At 43.8% G+C, this 20,607-nt stretch overlaps 1 protein-coding gene across 1 annotated transcript in view; it reads left to right on the top strand.

The window, feature by feature from the left end:
* Sntg2 (syntrophin gamma 2) overlaps positions 1 to 20,607 on the top strand; it is a 209,624-nt gene that overhangs the window by 96,962 nt on the left and 92,055 nt on the right. The window contains exons 7-8 of the mRNA XM_057778495.1: positions 10,184 to 10,271; positions 17,784 to 17,875. Of these exons, the coding sequence (XP_057634478.1) occupies positions 10,184 to 10,271; positions 17,784 to 17,875 (180 nt within the window). The remainder of the gene's footprint in view (positions 1 to 10,183; positions 10,272 to 17,783; positions 17,876 to 20,607) is intronic.

Raw genomic sequence — 20,607 nt, 5'->3', positions numbered from 1 at the left:
GAGATTCACAAATGGGCACATATGCTTCTTGGTTGGTAGAGATGTACCGTTGGGAGTTATGATCACTTGGAGGAAACATACTCGTTATTAGCTTTCCAGGCTTACTAATTAACAATGTTCTTTGTCTTTCTTCTGCAAAATGTGATAGTTTAATGGTGAGAAAACATAATTGAAATAAAGGCTATGCACTTTTTAACACCGGTAGTATTGTGAGTAGAATTAAAAGTATTTATCCAAGAAACAATTTCTTCAGTAAATGACATGGAGATTTTATAAATATTGTTACAGCCAAGAAGTATTTGGCACTAATATACTTTATCAAATTTTATGTCTACATTATTTTGTGATACAAAGTAAGTTACAGGAGCACCGTTAGTTACATATGTAACCTTATTTTGTCAGGATTTTAAATTTCGTAGAGATGTCCCATTTGTGAAAGACATCATACATCGCAGTTTTGTCCTCTCAATCTTACAATAAATTCTGGTTTAAGTTCTTAAGGGAAAATTATCAGCTATGCCCAGAGTAGATAATCTTTCTAATGTAAATCTATCTGCAAGGTGACATGTCTGCAAAAAAGAATCTTTGTCTGCTGATTTGAAAAATCTATGAATTGGGGTTGATAAAAATTTTAAACATATAAATATGTGATTTAGCAGAGAGTCTCTCTTTTTAATACAACTGTGTGCTTCAGTCATAGAGCTGTATAGTGTTACAGTAGCTGTGGGAGACAGAAAGCTGTTCATGCTCTCAATGTACAGATTCTGAGATGTGTGACCTCTCAGAGAAAGAAAACTGATGGTTGTTATCATTCAGGCTCGAGTCCATGTTAAAGTGTTGAGTTACATATGTTGCATAGCTTTTTATTTATCAGCTAAAAAATAAATTTTAGAGAATTATAATAAAATGAGCTGATGTTTTCCTGAAGAATCAAAATAAATAATGAAAATCCAGCCAGAAGTTATTGAAATGGAACATGGGAAATAATGAGAAAGTTAAGAAAGAAAGAAAGAAAGAAAGAAAGAAAGAAAGAAAGAAAGAAAGAAAGAAAAAAAGAAAGAAAGAAAGAAAAAAAGAAAGAATAAAGTTTGTGCATAGGAGCTGTCAATCATGCAGCCATGTTTCTCACTATTCCTCCAGCTATAATCAAGATAACTGGCTGCTTTAAATATCTTACAACTGCTCAGGGAAACTTGGATCCAGACACAGATGCTTTGAGGCAGCTACTAACATTGAAGAGACTTCATTCCAGTCACAGCTATGTAGTTATGGGTACTATACTGTTAGCAACCTTGCTTCTGGAGACCCTGCTTCGGCCATGGCTCCTGCAGGTACCCTGCAAGGACTACTTGATTTAGAAGACCCTGGGATAACCCAGCCACCCATATACACATGCTCCAGTGACTTCCCTGTCTGGCGTGGAAGAACCCCTCTACAACTCATGACTGCTAAGGAGCATGTGTGATTGGATGTGTAAACAGTTATCCCCTCTCCTCTCATGGTAGCACCCAACAGATCTTTCCTCTGCACACCGCCCCCCCAACCCCGTTGCTGTACCGTAGCCCCTCTGGGGTCTTCAGAATGGGTAGGCTGAGCTGAGCAGATGACATGCAGAGCAGACAGTGCTCAGGCTTCCAGCCTAGACATTCCAGTCGCCTCCAGAGGGTCGATGAAGAGTTCTGAGTAACTAGAAACAGAGATTGCCGAGAGCTGAGATTGGGATTTTGGAGGGCTGAGATGATAAACCACACAGAAGTACTGATAAGACAAGAGATGGTGAAAAGCTTACCTTAAAGAGGGCCAAGACCACAACGAGCTGCAGGTCCGAGCACTGGAAGAGCTCTGGAGAGCACTGGGACTCACGTCCTCTGACTGCCAAGGAAGTGTAACCCTGAGTGTGGAGGACTCTGACACCCTGAGCTCAGACTTGGTTGAAATGCTCTTTGTGTATCTTTGTTTCTAATCTGCAAAAAGGAAAAGAACCTCCAATTGACCGTTCACACTGCCCCTGTCACCCCAAGAACTGTGCTGCTGATCAGTGTTGCATGTGATTCTACCAGAGACATTAGGGGAGGAGAAGACATCTATGTGCATGTTTACCTGTGTGCAAGCATATAACATATGTGCAACTGTGTATTCTGTAAATGTGTGTGAACTTTGTAGCAAATGACATGTTTTTGAAAATGCTGGGAGAAGCCAAGCTCTCGGTCATAGGTAGAATTTCCTCCTTGGATAAACCTTTTAAAAACTTTGAGGTTCAACAGATTCTGTGCTCAATCCATTCTTGTTATATAGGAGACTGTTACTGAGTCAGCTGAGGATGGTTGCCAACCATATCTGCAGAGCCTGTCCTAGTGACACCTAGATTAATATTTAATTGAGTAACTGGGTGTTGCCCAGCAAGATTGACTCACAAATTAACCATTACAGACAGCTATGAATAGCCAGAGTTTGTAACGGCAGTGTTGAAATATGCAAAGGAAAATACCCACACTTGCAAACTGTTCCATCTTTGTTCAGTTGATCAGAAGAGGACCTGCTACTTTGAGTTGTAAAGAAAATATGAAATTAAAAATATAAATCCAAATATTAAAATATACAAATGGAGTTATTTCATGTCTAATAATAATGAATACTCCAAAGGATGCCTTCTTAGATGATTAAAATTCAATTGTCCATGTACATGAGTAGATTGAAATGGTGTGATATAGTTACATTCATAGAAGTGAGATATTTGATTTTCCTGTGGCTTGAATTTGTTCACGTTTTACTTATAATCTGTTTAGGCACAGTAACTAAATCAAGCAGTAAAATGCATCTGATTGAAAGCAACAAACACCAGTGGATGTTAAAATTTTATTTGTTTTCCCAAACTGTTAAGCATGCTGGACCCAATGCCTGCAGCAGCTAGCGGTAGCTACTAAAACAAGGATGTAGCTGTAGCAAGCATGTGGCTTCTAAGTAGAGGCCTGTGTTTAAAATAAGCAAGGGTAATAAAAAAACAAAGCTAAGTAAATCCTAGAAACTAGTTATGACAAGGGTATAATCTTGGTTCAGATGTGAAATCACTCAAGGTACTTTTTAAATATATCTTATTTATATTTAAACAAAACCAGGAAATTTTCACAGTTGCAGAGGGATCTTGGAAGATTTCTTGAACCAGTGGGAAGAAGTGTGGGTGAATCCACAGGAAACCCAACTGAAAACACAGGGAAAGGCTGTTGTATGACTGATTTCTGTTTGTTTCTTTGTTCTGTTAAGGAAGGCATGAACAGACATCTGTTCTCCTTAGCCATGACATACCCAAAAAATTCTTTCACCTGTCTTGTTGGTGAGCTGATGAGTTTATTTGGGTTACTTAGAAGAACATGAGTAGTTCAAGGTTCATCTGCCTCATTTAAGGCCCACCTCAGCATGGGCAGTGACTCCTAAACCAGATGTGCCCAACCTGCAGTCAGCTTGTCCAGAGAGATCTTCTCCCTTTACTACAGCCTTGGAGACAGGACATTGAGTCATGTCCCTTTCTGAACTTGCTGGCCCTTGTAAGTTTTCTTTGTTTCCTGAGTCCGAGAGCTTTCTTCTTCCCCAGGAGAGAATATTTTCCTTAAAAGAAATGGCTGCAACGCAATGGGATGTGTGGGAGGTTACCTGAGAGTTTGGGAGCATCAGACAGTCCAGAACTGGTCACACCGAGAGCAGCAGCAGCAAACCACACAGCACACAGCAGACTGTAGGGTGTGCAAATCTTTGCAAGACTTCTTAGCAATGGGGAGGAGAGTAAATGTCTCTCTAGATAGATAGAGGGATGCACAGATGGATAGGTGGATGTTCAGTAAGATCAATTACGTATAACTAGGTATGGCAATGCATGCCTTTAGGTGAATTTTTGAGTTCTAGGCCAGACTGATCTACAGAGTGAGTTCCAGGACAGCCAGGACTACACAGAGAAACCCTGTCTCAAAAATCAATAGATGGATGGATAGATGGATGGATAGATAGATAGATGGGTTGATTGACTGATATATAATACAGACTTAAGTTAGAAAATTAAAATACAAAACATTAACTTTTACAGATGCATTGAAAACTATTTTTGAGACTGCAAAGCTAAGCGAGTCAGTAAAACAAACAGATCATACAAAAGAAACAGACATTCTCTGATGCTCTGGCCAGTCTAATACCTCATCAAAATTAAAACCCTGGAGCATTAAATGGAAATTACATTGCATTTCCCTGTATGAAAAATGCATTACCCTATTTTCTCAGAAGCTCAGTGCTGCCTCTTTCCTCCCTGCCAACACAAATTTGTACACACACACACACAAGCTTATACACACTGCTCCCATGCACTCCCATGATCACATGAAACTCTGAAGATAGTAGGTCCAAAATATAAGGGCAGGGTGAGTTTCAGGGTAACAGACCCTTGGCTGAGAGCCCTGGGTTCCAGTGTTTATGTCAGTCAAGTCCCACAGTGGTGCGGCCAGGAGGATGTCTCCACCATAGCCACGTTTCACTTGCTGTTGGACTGGGCTTCAGGGAGATATCCACTTGACTAGAAGTGTGTGTTTGAAGAAAGGGCTTTGCAGAGAAATATTGTTGTAAGGTGGGAAATGAAAACATCAAGTGTATGTCTGTTTTTGAAAGTCAGGGCTTGGCAGTGAGTATTTGGAAAGCAAGGATTGCTAGGGTGAAGCACCCAAGGACTTCAGGCTGCAAGAATTCACAAGTCAGCACTGACAGCAGAGGTAGCCAGGCAGACAGATGAGAAGCCAGGTACTGGAACACACAGGAAGTAACTGATCGGGAAGGAGCAGGGATCGGCTAGGTTGAAGGTGTCTGGTAGGTCAACTTACATGAGCTGAGGGTTAGGAATTCTACTTGGCTAGACTAGATATAGCGGGGAGATCTAAGAAGGGCAGACATGAGGAATTAGAGGGCAAGCAAAATTTTAACAGCGTTTTGCTGTGGACAGAAGAGTAGAAATGCCTCGGGTGTGTAGGGAACACACCTTGGAGACTGTTTCTGTGCCTCCAGGTGCTTTGATGTAGTGCTATTCCAAGGGAGGAGCTCAGCACGGAATGAATGTATTGAGTGATAGAGTAACATGGTGCAGTCTTTAGAAAGCTGACGCTCGACTCAGTCGGAGACGAAGCCAAGGCAGGTTGTCCCCTGAGAACGATGGGTGGACAGAGTGAAGCCAGACCAAGGTGTCGAGTCTGGTGGTGGGAACATAGGCACAGCTTTCACATACGTGTGGGATAAAGATCTCCATGGCAGCCTGATGAGTGAAAAGAAGGGGTGTGGTGTTGGATGCTAGGGGAGGGGGGAGAGGTGTCATCTTAAGAAAGAGGATGGGCGAGATTCTGAAGCATCTGTATTACTGAGAGCCTAGACGCTCATAGCCACTATTTCAGACTAGGATGAATCCAAGGTATTTTCTTTGGGTTACATAGCCAGGGTCACATTAGTGTCTCAGTTGGGGAAGGGGGAACAGAAAAGATTGAATTTAAATCAACTCAATTTAAGTTGAAATTAATCAGCTTGGAAACTAGGATCATTGGAGACTTTGTAGCCAGGTCACAGAGAGCATGCCCTCACACACTCAGATGTGCAGAGTGAAGATGAGTGAGATGCTAGAAGCCTGGCTTTGCATTCAGCTGTGGTCCAAGCTGGCATGCGGCTCTCATATCTGTAAGGCTCCAACCCTCGGTTTCTGTGCTCAAAGAAACCGAGGTAAAGGGGAGATGCTCAAATCCAGGTCAGTCCACTGGGCTCTGCTAGCAAGAATGTGATATGTTTACAAGGACGGGAGCTAGGGTGTTTTCCAGGGAGACTCCATGGAGCTTTGTCTCTTTGGGTGATAGAATCTCCCAGACCTTGTAGCAATCTGGTCCTGTACTCAGAATGAAGGGAATAGTATCAGGGATGTCCCTTCTGCCTCTTCTACAGATGTTGTGAAATCTTTGCAATGCTAGAGGTAACAAATGGAAGAGACTAAAAGTTTAGTTGTCTTAGTTAGTCAGGATGTAATTTTTTTTGGTGAATACATACACACCCTCATACTTACATACACACATCTCCACACATGGACTCATGCCTATGCACTTAGATCCTTGTACATACACGTACACTAACACACACTAATACACATATACACACATTTGGACATAGCTATTTTTTAAATTAATTTACCTGTTTCCCATTGTTTTCAAAGGAAAAACTCCCATTGTTCGTACCAGTGTAACTAAGAATACATGGAAGTAGTTTCAGCCCCAGAGGAATCCTAGCATAGATTTTTTCACAGCCAACAAAATGATCCTTTGTTGGGTGGTGGTGGCAAACGCCTTTAATCCCAGCACTCAGGAGGCAGAAGCAGGCGGATCTCTAAGTTTGAAGCCAGCCTGAACTACAGAGAGACTTTTAGGACAGGCAGAGCTACAAAGAGAAATCCTGTATCAAACAAACAAACAAACAAACAAAAACCTAACCAACTAACAAAATGATCCTTCTTTGAAAGGTTTTCACGTTTCTATACTATAAACTGTTGAAACAAACATATATAAAAAGATTTTTTATTTATTTATTTTTTAATCATAGAAAATAACATGAATAATACTGAAAGATTTCTCATGGCAGAATTATGAGACATGACTAAATGATACCTCTGGGTAGGTAGCAGCTTTTAAACATGCAAGAAAGTTGGTTTTTTTTTTTTTTTTTTTTTGAATCTATTTTCCACATTGGAGATTTAAAGCAGGACTAACACAGGAATTTAAACAAGGAGGTGGCAAAGACGGAGGAACAAGTTTATAAAAAAGAAAATATGAGACAGGGAGGGAAGCCCAGTTAATCACAGCTGTTGTTAGCTGGATTCCTGTTTTGAAGATGGCAGGCAAAGCCTCTAAAGCAAGCATCAGTGAGAAGACCCTAGTGACAGACCCGCTCTGCAAACCCAAATCTGGACTGTTCCTGAATCAGACACATTAGTCTAAGAAAAGCCAGAAACCCATCTGCATGTGATGCCTCGCCAGAGTTCAGGGCATGTATCCATGAATGTGAGAACTGAGACAGCGTCGCGAATAATCTCATGGTATGTCATTCCTACATGCCACAGGTATTGGCGGGTCCACTTGGGTGGTCACCAGACAAATGGGGGGAACCAGTGAATTTTTACAGGTCAAGTCAAATCTCCCTTGAGATCAGAGACAGGCCTTGACTATGACTGTTTCTGGGAAGATAAAAGCATCTTTACATTGGCCTGAAAGGTTGAGATGGGGATGATGGCGAAAATATGCATTCTTTTACCGCATTTTAAACCATTTTGTATCTAAAATTGTGCAGTTACTCTTTTGAAACTGCCTCATGTCTACCCACACCAAGCACTTACTTATGTCCCCAGGAATCTGGGGATCTCTATAGATCTGAGGCCCTAGAGTCCTTGCTTGGGTTGTCATCAGTCCTCACTTATGAGCAGAGTACTTGTGTCCCCTGGCAGGTGGGGCCCTTGTGAGGTGACCATAAGATCATGATGTTCTCCTGATGTAGGATAGCGAGTGTGGCATGGCAATCAACCCTCCCAATACGCTGAGCTCAGACTACCAACTCCAGGATCCAGACCCCGAGAAGGAAATTTCTGGTGTCGGTTTGCTGTGGGTCTGGATAATCTAGAAAGGTAGCTCTAGGTAAACACATGTAGGGAATGTCCCGGGTGGTAGAGACGCATAGGCAAATGAAGATGTGGAATCCTTTATAAGGAGGCTTACCTGTAAGGACATGGCTGGAAATCAGAGGTGAGAACAGCAGCCTGTACCAGTGGGCTCGGAAAGATAGGTACTGCAATCAGAGATGGAGCTCAAAGCAGCTGTCTCCAGGGAACAGAAACAATTACAAAAGGCAGCAGTGGTCGCTGCTGGCAGAAGTTGCAGCTTCCAGCTCCTGTCAGTGCAAGGCTGTGCTCTGCCGATGGAGGAAGAGCTGTAGGTCATTGAGGAGATGGCAGCGTCCACATCTAATTCCATTTTTCTCTTGATCCACACACAGGCTTTGACTTAGAAGAAAAGGATTGCTAGTGAGTAGAGACCTATGTCTCACCATAATATTACCCTAAAAGATCAGGGAAATGTGAGCATTTTGAGACTTAAATAACCAAATGTCTCTGCCTTTTAATTAAACTAAAGCTCTTGACTATTTCAGGCTGCACTTTTCCATATGGCCCTTTAGCTCTCAAACAAGATCATCTATCAAGATACATATAAATGTGATCATATGCGATCACAGATTTTAGTGCTTCAAGCCACATTCTTCTGCTGAAGGGCTCTGAAATTCATTAAAGAGTTTTAAATTTCATTTTATTTAATAATTCAACAGGGAACATACACACACCCAGAGAAACAGAGAGAAACAGAGAGAGAGAGAGAGAGAGAGAGAGAGAGAGAGAGAGAGAGAACAACTGACTAAGATGCAGATCTACAGGACCATTGTAACCTGACTATGCTGTGTAGAGTAGACAGAGCAGTTTGAGCTGTGGTAACCTGGGTTTCACACCTCTCAACAATTTCTGTCTCTGTTCTAACCTACACTGGGCTCTCGGACACAGTGTGTTGCAGTGACTGTCCACTCAGAAGATTTTGTGTGGCCATCCCCTGCCCACTGTTAAGCATCTGGTGTTCAGAATTAAGGCATCCTTGGGTGAGATTTACAAGGCCAGCCCTTTGCTAAAGAGAGAGGGGGCAGATATGTTGTGCATTTCTCACCCACTTTGCAGCCAGAGACTAAACATTAGGGGATGTCAGGTGTGTGTGTTGGGGGTGATGTGTCCCTCTCTTTGCTCGGTTTGTGTACCCTTATCTGAGCAGCAGGTAAAGAAGTGCTGTGGGGTGATGGGATCAGATTGGCTTATCCTCACCCTAGGGTGGAACCTTGGAACGTATAAGACAAGCTAATCCTCAGGACCACATGGCTACATGGAGGACATACATGTGACATATCTGCAGTGAGGATACTGTTAGCACCTGGTCACTAGTGACCACAATAAGGGGAGGGGCATCCAAAATCCTTGACAAGAGTAGGTAGAGTGGAGGCAGGGCTTCAGCAATCCCAATGGAAAAGAATATGTGAGGTCACAATCCAGTAAAGGCTTAAGGACGTGGTGGAACCATCATGTCAAGGAGGTGGCCTAGAGAAGGCTCTGTTCAGCATAAGGAATGTCTGGTCTTTTATAGAAGGTCTGGCAAACCCAAGATCTGGTCAGCTCAGAGGGTGTGGACAGGTGAAGCTGAACAGGCAGCCGTGACCATGAAGGACATAGAAGAATGTTGGTGCTAGGGGCCAGAGAACCTTCCGCTGTGTCTCTTCACACTTCGGTCCATTCCCCTGCTCCCCTAAGAGTTTACACCAACATTCCACACCATAGCTGTCCAAGCAAGAATTGCTGAGGGTGACGTATAAAGACATTGGAAAGCAGAGAGAACACTGAGTTCTGTCAGAAGTACATAGTGGCCAAGGTCCAAGGAGACATTGATGAGCCTGGGATGGTGAAACTTCATGGTCGTATATGCGATGGGGCCCCGATCAGTCCTAATAAATAAATTTATAGCGTGTAAGCCAATAGTGTTTTAATAAAATCCATTTTAACAACACACACAGTGTACAGAAAGCTGACTCTAGGTTCCCTCAGGAAAGAAATGGGCATAAGATGTGTGACTCTGGCGAATAATTTCAGATTTTAATGGAGACTTTCGCATCAGAGTTAACGATGCCTATCATTTTGCCGAGTTAAGGTGATATTTGACCTTTGAAATTATATGGTTATGTAAGTCACACAGCTGGAGTGACTTTTGCCAGTGTCTGACATTTGGCTGTTTGTACCAGCAAATTGAGTTCTTGTGCATGGGATCTTACTTTGTGGTGGGTTAAACCGTTGGTCATGTGGGCAACCTTGTCTCCTGAAGAAACGAAGATGCTTTGATGTCCACGCTTTCATGAGTGAGGCACAAATGCTCTCACTCTTAGCTCTACCTAGCCAATTGTCTCTATCCCGTGTTAGTCTAACCGAGTGTCCGTGTCTCAGAGGAAACTGAAATGGGTCCCTAGAGAGCAGGAAAGAGCCACATGGACTTTATTTTTCACTTATGTCTGGTTCTTCTGTGATGGCAAAGTGCTGTTCTCGCCCTCTGAACAGGTGCACCTTCTGAGAAACGCTGGCGATGACGTCACCATCACTGTTGAGTATCTCAGGGAAGCGCCCTCGTTTCTGAAGCTACCATTAGGTAAGTGGGAAGGGGAGAGATTTTTAGGGTGTTATGGGGTTCTCTTCCTTCCTACATTATTTATCCACATGTCTTGGCACAGCGGGAATAAATTATTTCCCAAGCACATGCTCAGAGAGAAGATTGATTTAGACAGAGGAGCACAACAGGGTCCTAAGGAACTCCATACATCATAATCAGAAACAACCCTACCCGGGCGGTGGTGGTGCACGCCTTTAATCCCAGCACTCGGGAGACAGAGGCAGGCAGATCTCTGTGAGTTCGAGGCCAGCCTGGCCTACAAGAGCTAGTTCCAGCACAGGAACCAAAAGCTACGGAGAAACTCTGTCTCAAAAATCCAGAAAAAAAAAAATGCCTGAGCAACAGGATAGATGAACTTGACAGCAAGACTGAGGGCAAGCAGGCAAAATTCAGAAACAACCCTTCCCTCACATGAAGTCCCTGATATTGTGTTTGCAAACACAGCATACACTAACATACATACATGCACACACTCATACAATATAGCATACTCACATACACACATACTGACATATACATGCACACACTCATACACATACACTAACATACATGCACACACAGTTACCTATACACATGTTCATGAGCATCTATGTAGAGTAGTTTGTATTTATAATATCTAGATTGACCTCATATTAAGTATTCAGTCCTTAATAAGTAAGAATCGCTAGGACAATGTATAAAGACATTGGAGAACAGAGAAAACACTGAGTTTCATCAGGAGTATACAGTGCTGAAGGTCTACAGAGATAGTCCATGAGCCTGGGATGGTGAAACCTCATGGTCACATATGCGATGGGGCTCCATCAGTCCTCTCATGCTAATGCATGCTTCAGAGTACCTGCCATGATGGGGAAAAGCTTGTGATACTCTCTCTGCCAGACTGTGACAAATATCCAGCCTAGGAAAGCACTTCACTGGCCATTGTTTGTGTCTTTAACTTACTCTCCAGAGCCGTCACATTTAACAGAAGCCCTGCCCTTATTCTGGATTTCAGCGGGCCCTCTCCTGGAAGCTGTCTTCTACTTCTAGTAAAACTCTGCAATGCAGGGCTCAGCCTCTGGAGAGCTCACTTTCTGTAGTACAGGAAGAGTTGACAGCCGCAGGAGCCTGCCTTCCTTTGCTGTCCTGACTGACGCTTTTCTCCATCCTCTTCCTGCAGGAAAGAGTGGCTCCTTCTCCCTGCTCTGTCCTGCATGCTCACCCTCCTCCTCGCCCATCATTGTAACCCTGTTGTTATCGTCTCCCTTAGTTACTGTGGAAGTGGCCTGGGTGCTGCTGGGTGCTGAGACCTGCTCAGCTGTGGACTCTGACCGTACATCCATTTCATGCTCTGTCATAAGAGCCATTAGATTCAGACCTTCCTTCTATCCTCTTCTCTCTGGGACCTTTGAGCCTGCCATGTCCAAGAGACCACAGGGAGTGATCATGATATTCACTCTTTGGCACCCTATGTGCAGACACGTAGAGAAGAATGGCTACCTGAGAGTAATTGGTACCCTATGAGCAGACACCTAGATAAAAGTGGCTACCTGCCCCGTGTTCCTGGGACCACAGCCCTGTGAAATGGAGGGAGAACAGTAGGTGACAAGTTCCTGAGAAGCCAAGGATGACATGGAAGGGTTTCATGTGTAGGTGGGAAGACCCCAGCATAAGAAAAGTGGATATCAAAACCAGGTCAAAGATGAGAAGGAAGTGACGGTTGTCTTTGTGGAATTCACAAGGGATGCTAAAAATGTTCCCATGGGCACAGAGACAGGGATGTGGTGCTGCTGTGATCAATCACTCAGAGTTACCAGTGAACTCCAGCTTCCCTGTGTTACCACACGTCAGCATAAGTGCTCTTCTACAAGTCGCTTAGATGGTGTTGGAAGGACATAAGGGTATTCTAGCAGTATTCTAGCAGTGTACCAGGGAAATTTGAAATGGAAGAAATAACGGTGTTAAGTGAGGGGAGGAGAGACAGACACACACAGAAAAGGAACAAGAACACAGCAGATTGAAAAACAAGACAGATATAGAAAATGAGGAGAGAGTAATAAATAATACATTTCAACATTTTCTCGTCTTGACCAATTCTCCCAACTCAGAGTGAGGTCAAGAGCAGGTCTTGGTAGTTGGAAAAGCTGAGTAGGGAAACGTGGTCCATTGACTGCAGACGGAGGTTCTGTAACAGGGTGTGAAGTGGAAGGTGTGGCCAGCAGAGTGGAGTACAAGAACTAGCCGTCCCATTGCTATGGATGTGGGGACACATGGGTCATCAAGGAAAGAAAATGTCTGCCCTCCCTAGAATTCTGAGCAGGGTGGGACAGTTAAAGAAGAGGCATACACTTCTCAATGCCCGATGGCTATGATAAAGCACTGGGGAGAATAACCCTATGGAGAGGTTCTACTTTGTCTGATCGTTGTTGGAGATTTCAGTTCATTGCCGGTTGACCCTGTGGCTTCAGGCCTATGGGAACCCAGCGTACCACAGCAGGGATGAATGGTGGAAGCAGCTCCTTACTTTGGTGACCAGGAGGCAAAGAGAGAGACACTGCAGGAGGACCTAGGGTGCCAAGGGCAGGTCACTGGATTTCTTCCCACTAAGTGCCGCTTCTTTTTCTTTTTCTTTTTTGGCTAAGATTTTTTTGACAAAATAAAACATAATAAAACAAAGGAGAAAAGATATCATCTTGAAGTTGAACATGGCAACCCAATAAGGAAAAGAGTCCCAGGAGCAGACGCAAAAGTCAGAGAGCCATTCACATACGTAGGAGTCCCACAGAAACACCAAGCTGAAAGCTATAATATATATGTGGAGTGCCTCATTACAGGCCCATGTAGTCCCCGTCTTGCTGCTCCAGGGACTGTGAGCTCATATGGACCTTGCTTGGTTGACTTAGAGAGCCTTATTCTCCTGTCTTCCTCCATCCCTCTGGCTCTTACACTTTTCCTGCCTCCTCTTCCATAGGGTTTCATAAGCTCTGAGAGGACGTATTTGATACCTTCCATTTAGACTCCCTGTGTAAGTGCCATTTCCTAACAGCGCCTCTGCCTACTAGTACCACCATAAACTGATACCACACCTTTCAGTACATGGCCTTTGAAGCCATGTATCCAAACCGTGTAAGGATGGTGGATGGGGGCTTTTAACACTGTGTACAAGGGAGTCTGTGCCAACCCCAGCCCTGTTCCCCAGGATATAGAAGATTGGTGGTAATGCTAAACACGTGTTTCTATCTTATTCTTACATAAGTAGAGCCTCATATAGAGCAGCCTACCTTTCCTCCAGGTGAGTGTCTGTCACCTCCTGCGTAAGCCTACCCGTGTGTCGTGAGTCTCAGCCTTTGCAGTGAGATTCAAAGGGGGGATGGGTATAGCCTGGCCCAATAGATAGCAGGAATGGCAAGGACAACAGGACACTTACACACCTTTCCCTGCCTTCCATCAGAGGTCAGTAACATTTCTGGGAAAAGAGAGACGGTGTTTGGTAGCTCCCAACACTGGGATGATAGGAGCCATAAAACCGACGGCTACAAGGATTTCAGCACCTGTTTCTTGGAAAGGAAGGGTCACCACAGCTCTGAAGCTGCCATTTCCCTCAAAAGAGCTCTTAAAACCCAGGAACCTTCAAGTAACTGCATTTACATGCTTGACTGGAATCTGACAGTTTTGCCTGTAGCTTTTGGTTGTCTAGGTACCCCAGTGTAGAGCTCAGCCATTGTGGCTAGACCCACCATGAACTCCTGTGAGCCCCATTGCTCAGGGGCAAGGCAGAGCTCCAGAGACAGATGCTGAGTTCTCCATTAATTGTATAAATGCCCATTCTCCTTGTGTTTGGTTTTTAATAAAACAGTTAAATCCTAGTATCTATAAAAATTTAAACTCAGAGGCCATAATCATTACATGAATCCATGCAAAATGACCTCTGGTGAATACACATCACTGGGGTAAAATTGTTTCTGCCTGAGTAGATTCTTTTGGGGTGATTGTTTGTCTGAAGCCACATCTGTCCCACAGAGATGATTGCCGATGTATAAAAATATACCACCAGTAAAAAAATGTCCATTTCAGCATTTCTTAAATTGATATTAATGGGAAAATAAGTACCCAGTGAGATTGAGTGAACAGACCTGTGTGTGTTTTTCAGACTCTCAGACACGTGGTGTTCTTATACAGGTAGACTTTGCACATTAATGCGGAGTTTCACTGTGATGTACACCATCACCACTGATTAAATTTCTTGACGCTCCACTGCTCAACAGAGGTCCTCCAGAAGCTGGCATTTGGTCCCCATTCCCCTCCCCCAGCCACTAAAAGCCACTGCTTTCTGCCTCTGTGTCTTTGCCTTTTCTGGCAATGTATATCAGTGTAGTCATTCAGTTTGTGACCTTGGCTTGCTGTTGCTTCCACTTGCCATGATGCTTTCCAAGTTCACTGGTGAGGTAGCATGCATCCATGACAGTTGCATAACTCTGCTTTATATGGTTGTAGGGCCTTGCTCCATCCACTCTTTAGCTCATGAACCCGTGTTTCTATTTCTGGGCTGTTATGAGTTCTGCTGCTGTGAACATTCATCAGCTGGCTCTGTTTGGACATCTTTGTTAAGTCTCTACCTAGAAAAGAGGATTCTGGGTCCTGTGGTAATGCCATGTTTAGAGTCAAGCATCTTCCAGAATGCTTCCCCTCTGTGTATCTACTGCTTTGAATCCAGTCAAAGTAGCCATAGAACTTTGGACAGATTAGAGTTCAGTCCTTGATGGGAAGGGTTTTATAAGAATTGACTGTATATATTTTGTTTTTTTAAGAACAACTCTTTATGTAATTAATAATTGCTAATACTAGCATTGAGGTGATAGCTTAGTCAATAAAGTGCTTGTCTTAAAAAAACATCCTCCAGGAGCCGGGCGGTGGTGGCGCACGCCTTTAATCCCAGTACTTGGGAGGCAGAGGCAGGAGGATCTCTGTGAGTTCGAGACCAGCCTGGTCTACAAGAGCTAGTTCCAGGACAGGCTCCAAAACCGCAGAGAAACCCTGTCTCGAAAAACCAAAAAAAAAAAAAAAATCCTCCAGGACCTACCTCAAAACAGCCAGGTGTTGAAAGACACAGTTGCTTCCCTAGCCTACTTCATGGGCTTCAAGCCAGTGAAAGACCCCAATTCAAAACACAGGGTGGATAGTACCTGAGGAATGACAGATGAAGTGGTCCTTTGACTTCAACATGCATGCGCACACATGTACATGTAGCTCTCCATTCACTTGCACTTGCTCACAAATGAACACATTCCCCCAACACACACACACACACACACACACACAGAGAGAGAGAGAGAGAGAGAGAGAGAGAGAGAGAGAGAGCACAATTACTAACATTGACCAGCTTTTAAACATGGATATTCTGGTGGTAAAAAAAGCAATATAGAAACTATTCAAATTTTTCTTTGCAAGTACAGAAGAAAGGCTGACAGTCATGAGAAATTAGTTCATAGAAATCCAATGTCTACAAAAGACTATCAATCTTAAATTTCTTAGCTTACTATCCATTTCTTCTTCAGACATGTGCTTATGGTGGCATTTATCATGTGCCACTCAGAGCAACAACAAGCATTACCTGGGGGATTTTTGAGGGTATACAGGCAGTTAGAAATGTTTTCATCTTTATTGCAAATAATGACAAGTTAATTCTAGAAATAAATGAAAGACTTTGACAAGCATTGCATGGACTATCCTAAAGTGTACATGGAAATGAAAAAAAGAAGAAGAAGAAGAAACAGGCTATATCAGGCTATGTGCTATTTGCAAAAACAACACTCTGTAATAGAAAGGAACAAAAGCCTGGGCTGGGCTAGATTCCACTGGGTAACAACAGTATGTATCTGTGGTAGTAAATGAGCAGGGAGATGCTCACTCATCAGTATGGTTCATTCAAATCAAGGCAGAGAGTTCTTGTATCTCCCAACACATGTAGGGATGCAGTGAAGTGCTTTGTAGTACTTGTCCTAACAGATATGACGTATGTGGGCTGGGGGCCTTGACTTGCTGGGATTTGCATGTTGGGCGATGCAGAGGTAGACGGGAGATGAGCAGTTATCCTCAGAGCCTTCTGGTCACTAGGCACCCATATCCATGTGCCCTGAGGAGCTCTGACAGCTCATTTCAGTCCTAGGAACAAGATGACATGATCGAGCACTGACTTATAGAACAGTGCGTACCCAGTTCCTGGTCCCCTTCTCACTGTCTTTTCCTGCAGGTGCCTGACAGGGAGAAGACCTGCCTTCCTGCTTCATTCTCTTGATAGCGTTATATCCTCACCATGATTCGCAGCTAGTCAGTGATAAGCCCACCCCTATGCTATCCTTTGCACCCCTGCTTGCTTTCCAAGGGCTCAGAAGGCTTAGCCTCAGGGCCGTCTCTCTGCTCCTGGATTCTGGGGGGTTTCTTATGTGATGTCAGCTGTTCAGTTTTCCTGGGAGTCTGGTCATCGGGCAATGGTGCCTCTATGAGACATCACCACAAAAACAGAAGAACTGGCATACATCATCTGCCCACACTTACTGTCTGTGCAGAAAATAACAGGACCGAGAGAAGTCACAGAATACAGTCTTTTCTTAGAGTTGCCCTCGGGACCTTGAGTGAATGGCCTGAAGCCTTGGGAATGGCTCCAAGGTTCACTTAACAATTTTTAATTAAGCTACTAGTTTAGCTTGATTGCTGAACTTGTGTGAAAGCTGGGTGCAGGGTTGTTCTTAAAGAGAGTTAAGGTTATTGGGCACCTGCTCTCTCTGGACTGGGTCAAACATGCTGAGGGTTAGCCTTTACGTGTTAGCCCTAGGAAAACCTTTCTGAGTCACATCATCTTCCATAACAGTGGGACATTTAGCTGCCAAAGGATGCAGTAGGAAAATCTATCAGTCACCCAGCCTGTTAACAGTGATGGTTACAAGTGACACCACGTGCCACATTATTTTACAAGTGAATCCATTGCATTTGTAAACAATACACAAATGCATTTTAGCTCAGTTCTTCATAGATGATGACGGTGTTGGTGGAGGTGGTATGGCTGATGCAGAGTCATTCTTTCTTGGCCTGCACTGTCTACGTTCTCATCCTATCTGTCTGCAGCAGCAAGAGATCCCAGTGTCATTCACCAGTCAGCAGCTCTGAGGGAATGTGCCCTAATAAGGGAGTGGGATGAGAAACCTTAAGGACACATGGTCCTTTTGGAGACACAGTCATGCTCTGCATCCCGAGAGTGCACAATGACATGACGGGCAAATGATGGCACCAGGAGCATTGATGGGGAGACCAGGTTCTAGGAAAGGAGGGGAGGCCTCTGGCTAATAAAGTAGAACAGAGAGTCATCCCCAACTTCAGTTCCACATCCCTGAGAGGGACCTAGCAATGGACTGCTGTCTCCGGTGATATGCTTGGCTATCTTACATTCATATAGTCAGTCACAAATGATGTAGCTGACCACTGCATCTGGAATGAACGCCTCTCGTTTTGTTTCAGGGTCCCCAGGGCCATCGAGTGACCACAGCAGCAGGGCCTCATCGCCTCTCTTTGACAGTGGCCTGCACCTCAATGGCCACTGCAGCCACACAGTAAGCACGTGCCATCCCCTGACCTCATAGCCTGGGAACCTCAATCCCAAGGGCCCTGGGTTGAAGGCAAGCCTGTCCGTGATCCAGCAGAGGCACAGAGAGATGTTCTGGAAGAAGCAATGAAAACAGGAATTAGTCAGTGCTATTAAAATTTACTCCCACATAGGCTCTTTATACCCACTAAGACACCTTAAACCAGTAGTTCATAATTGCATGGAGAGTAAACACCTTTCTTCTTCATTTTGAGGTAGAAATCAAAGTAACCTCTGAGTTTCAGGCAACCTTACCAATGGGGCCTCAAGTTGTTGAGGTCTCAAGATTTCCAGAAGACTCACAGGACGCAGTAACAGTGAGAATTTATTCCCAAATTCCTAGAAAACATCAAGGAAACATGAGTGCTGTATGTTAGCCCTGAGCCTCAATCCCGTGCCTCACTTGCCCTATCTATCCCTAAGATCCTAGAACTGATCTCAACCCCCAGTGCCTGCTACCATGGGTCTGCCTCCTAGTGCTGGGATCAGCCTCCCTCTGGGCAGGCGGACTCATTACCCACAGAGAAACAGACTCTTAGCTCCCCACAGTTGGTTTTAGGGTGTATTTTATAGTAGATCCTTTTCCACCCTGGCGTTCAGGGAGAACTCAGGGGAAAAGATTCAGGTTTGTTTGTGTGATTTCACAATACCATAATTTCTCACTTTAATGGTTTTAATTGCTTTTGATAGTTTAGAATCTGCTTTCTGTAACTAATAGAGAATAAGTGGCATGCTCACAGGTCATATCTCCCGGTCTTGGGTCCATAGACAAACAGCACCCTCATTTTCCCGATCTTCACTTGACTTCAGAAATTAGTGTTGAGCCAGGCACGACAGCACACCTGTTGTCTCCCTGCTTCAAAAGCAGGGGCAGAGTATCTGTTGAGCTTAGAAGTATGAAGTCAGTCTGGGTAACATATTGACGTTCAGTTGAGACAAGTCAGCAGAGAAAAGCAAATGGCTCTAGGGGCTGGTGTCCTGCGTTACCCTAGATGCAGGAGCCATCGATGAACTGGGATGCTTAGAGAGTCAGTTCTGTGTTTCCATCATGATGAGGTGCCATCTGTCTGTTCCCACAGTAGAGAATCCATGAGTGTCCACAGAGCACTTGCACTGTGGACTATACTTCGGTACTTGTAAGCTTTGCTCAGTGACACAGGACCTGAGATACACATCTTAGTCCTGCTTCCTGCAAGATACACCTGAAGGTGGAGAAGACACCCAGAAAGGAATATACTCTCTCTCTGTCTGGGAAGCCATGGTTGATGTGTGTCTGGAGACACTGGATCACAAGAGCGGGGAAGAAGTGAGCTATGGCTGACAGTGGCATGGTTATTATATTCAACCAGACGATATAACCAGGAGCTGAATAATTATCGTTGTAAAATTTACCATAACATAGTCGCTAAAGCTGAGAGAAAAATGACAAGATTGACGGAGTGGTGGCATGCCTCTTCCCTGAAACGAAATGGGGAATCTCTGTTTTCAAAATAAGAAATATGTAAGATCTACCATGAATAGTTCTTAAAGGGGGCTGCAGTGCTCCAGTCAAAATAACCCATCATCTCCAACATCAAGTAGTTACCTTAAATTACATACTGACAGTAATCTTCATTACCTGGTTATTAAAAACTGCTTCCTTTAAAAAAAATAGTTCCTCCTAAACTGAGGAAGTCAGTGCAAACTTTGAAGTCTAGATGTTGCTCATCTCTCACTCCTATACCTGTGCACCCTGAAGACTGCTTGTTTCTAAGTCTCTTTTTGAAGTTTAAAGTTCAGAGGTCGATATTGTATTTGTGCTGAGATCCAACCTGAGATACAACTATACTTGGTCTATATTTACAGACCTTGCTGGAAAAAAAAATACTTTCCTCATACTATATTGGATTTGTTTTCAAACAACAGAACATGTGTGTCTTTTTTCCCCATAAATGAGACCTATTCATAAAAGTCATATAGATAGTGATAGTCTAAGAAATTTTATTAGTTACTTTTCCCTGTACTGTGACAAAATACCTCAGAGACATAGTTCCAAGGAGAGAAGATTTATTTGGCCCACAGTTTGGAGGAATTTTAGCTCATTCTGATGGGAAAACATAGAGGGGTTTGTGGTAGCCGTACAAGTGGTAGGGGCTCCTTACATGATTAAGATCAAGAAACAGAGACTGTAGGATGTAACCTTCAAAGAGCTTGCTGGGGACCCCATCTCTAAAGACTCCAGATCCTTTATAAATAGCCCAGAGGCTAGGGACTTGACATTTGAAGTAGAAGCCTATAGGAGCATTTCATATTCAACCTACAGCATCAATTCACATTTAAAATTACTGTAATTTTTATTTAAGGCCCATATTTTAGTAAGGATCATTTCCAAAATCCGTCTTGTTTGGAGGCGTAGCACACAGATGTCCAGATAAATCTGCTGAGCAGAAGGGACGTTCTGGCCACCCTTCTGCAGCCATTCTCTGCATTTTTGAGTGTCCTCCAGAGGTGGAGGCAGCTCCCTTCAACTCCCTGAGCTTCCTGTTTCTCACTGCTGTTGTAAACACACAGGTGCAATTATGTTTGAATTGATTCCAATTCCTCCAGCTGTTAAAATCACCTTCAATACCACACTCCAGTTTGCTTCCTGTTCTGGCTGGTTTGCCCCAGATAATAATGGGTACTGGGATGGTGAAGAATGTGTATGTGCTGGGGGGGGGG

Source organism: Chionomys nivalis, chromosome 1 (assembly GCF_950005125.1).
Source record: "Chionomys nivalis chromosome 1, mChiNiv1.1, whole genome shotgun sequence".
Classification (NCBI taxonomy): Eukaryota; Metazoa; Chordata; class Mammalia; order Rodentia; family Cricetidae; genus Chionomys; species Chionomys nivalis.
Note: the sequence above shows the minus strand (reverse complement) of the source record. Positions and strands in the feature narration are given on the sequence as shown.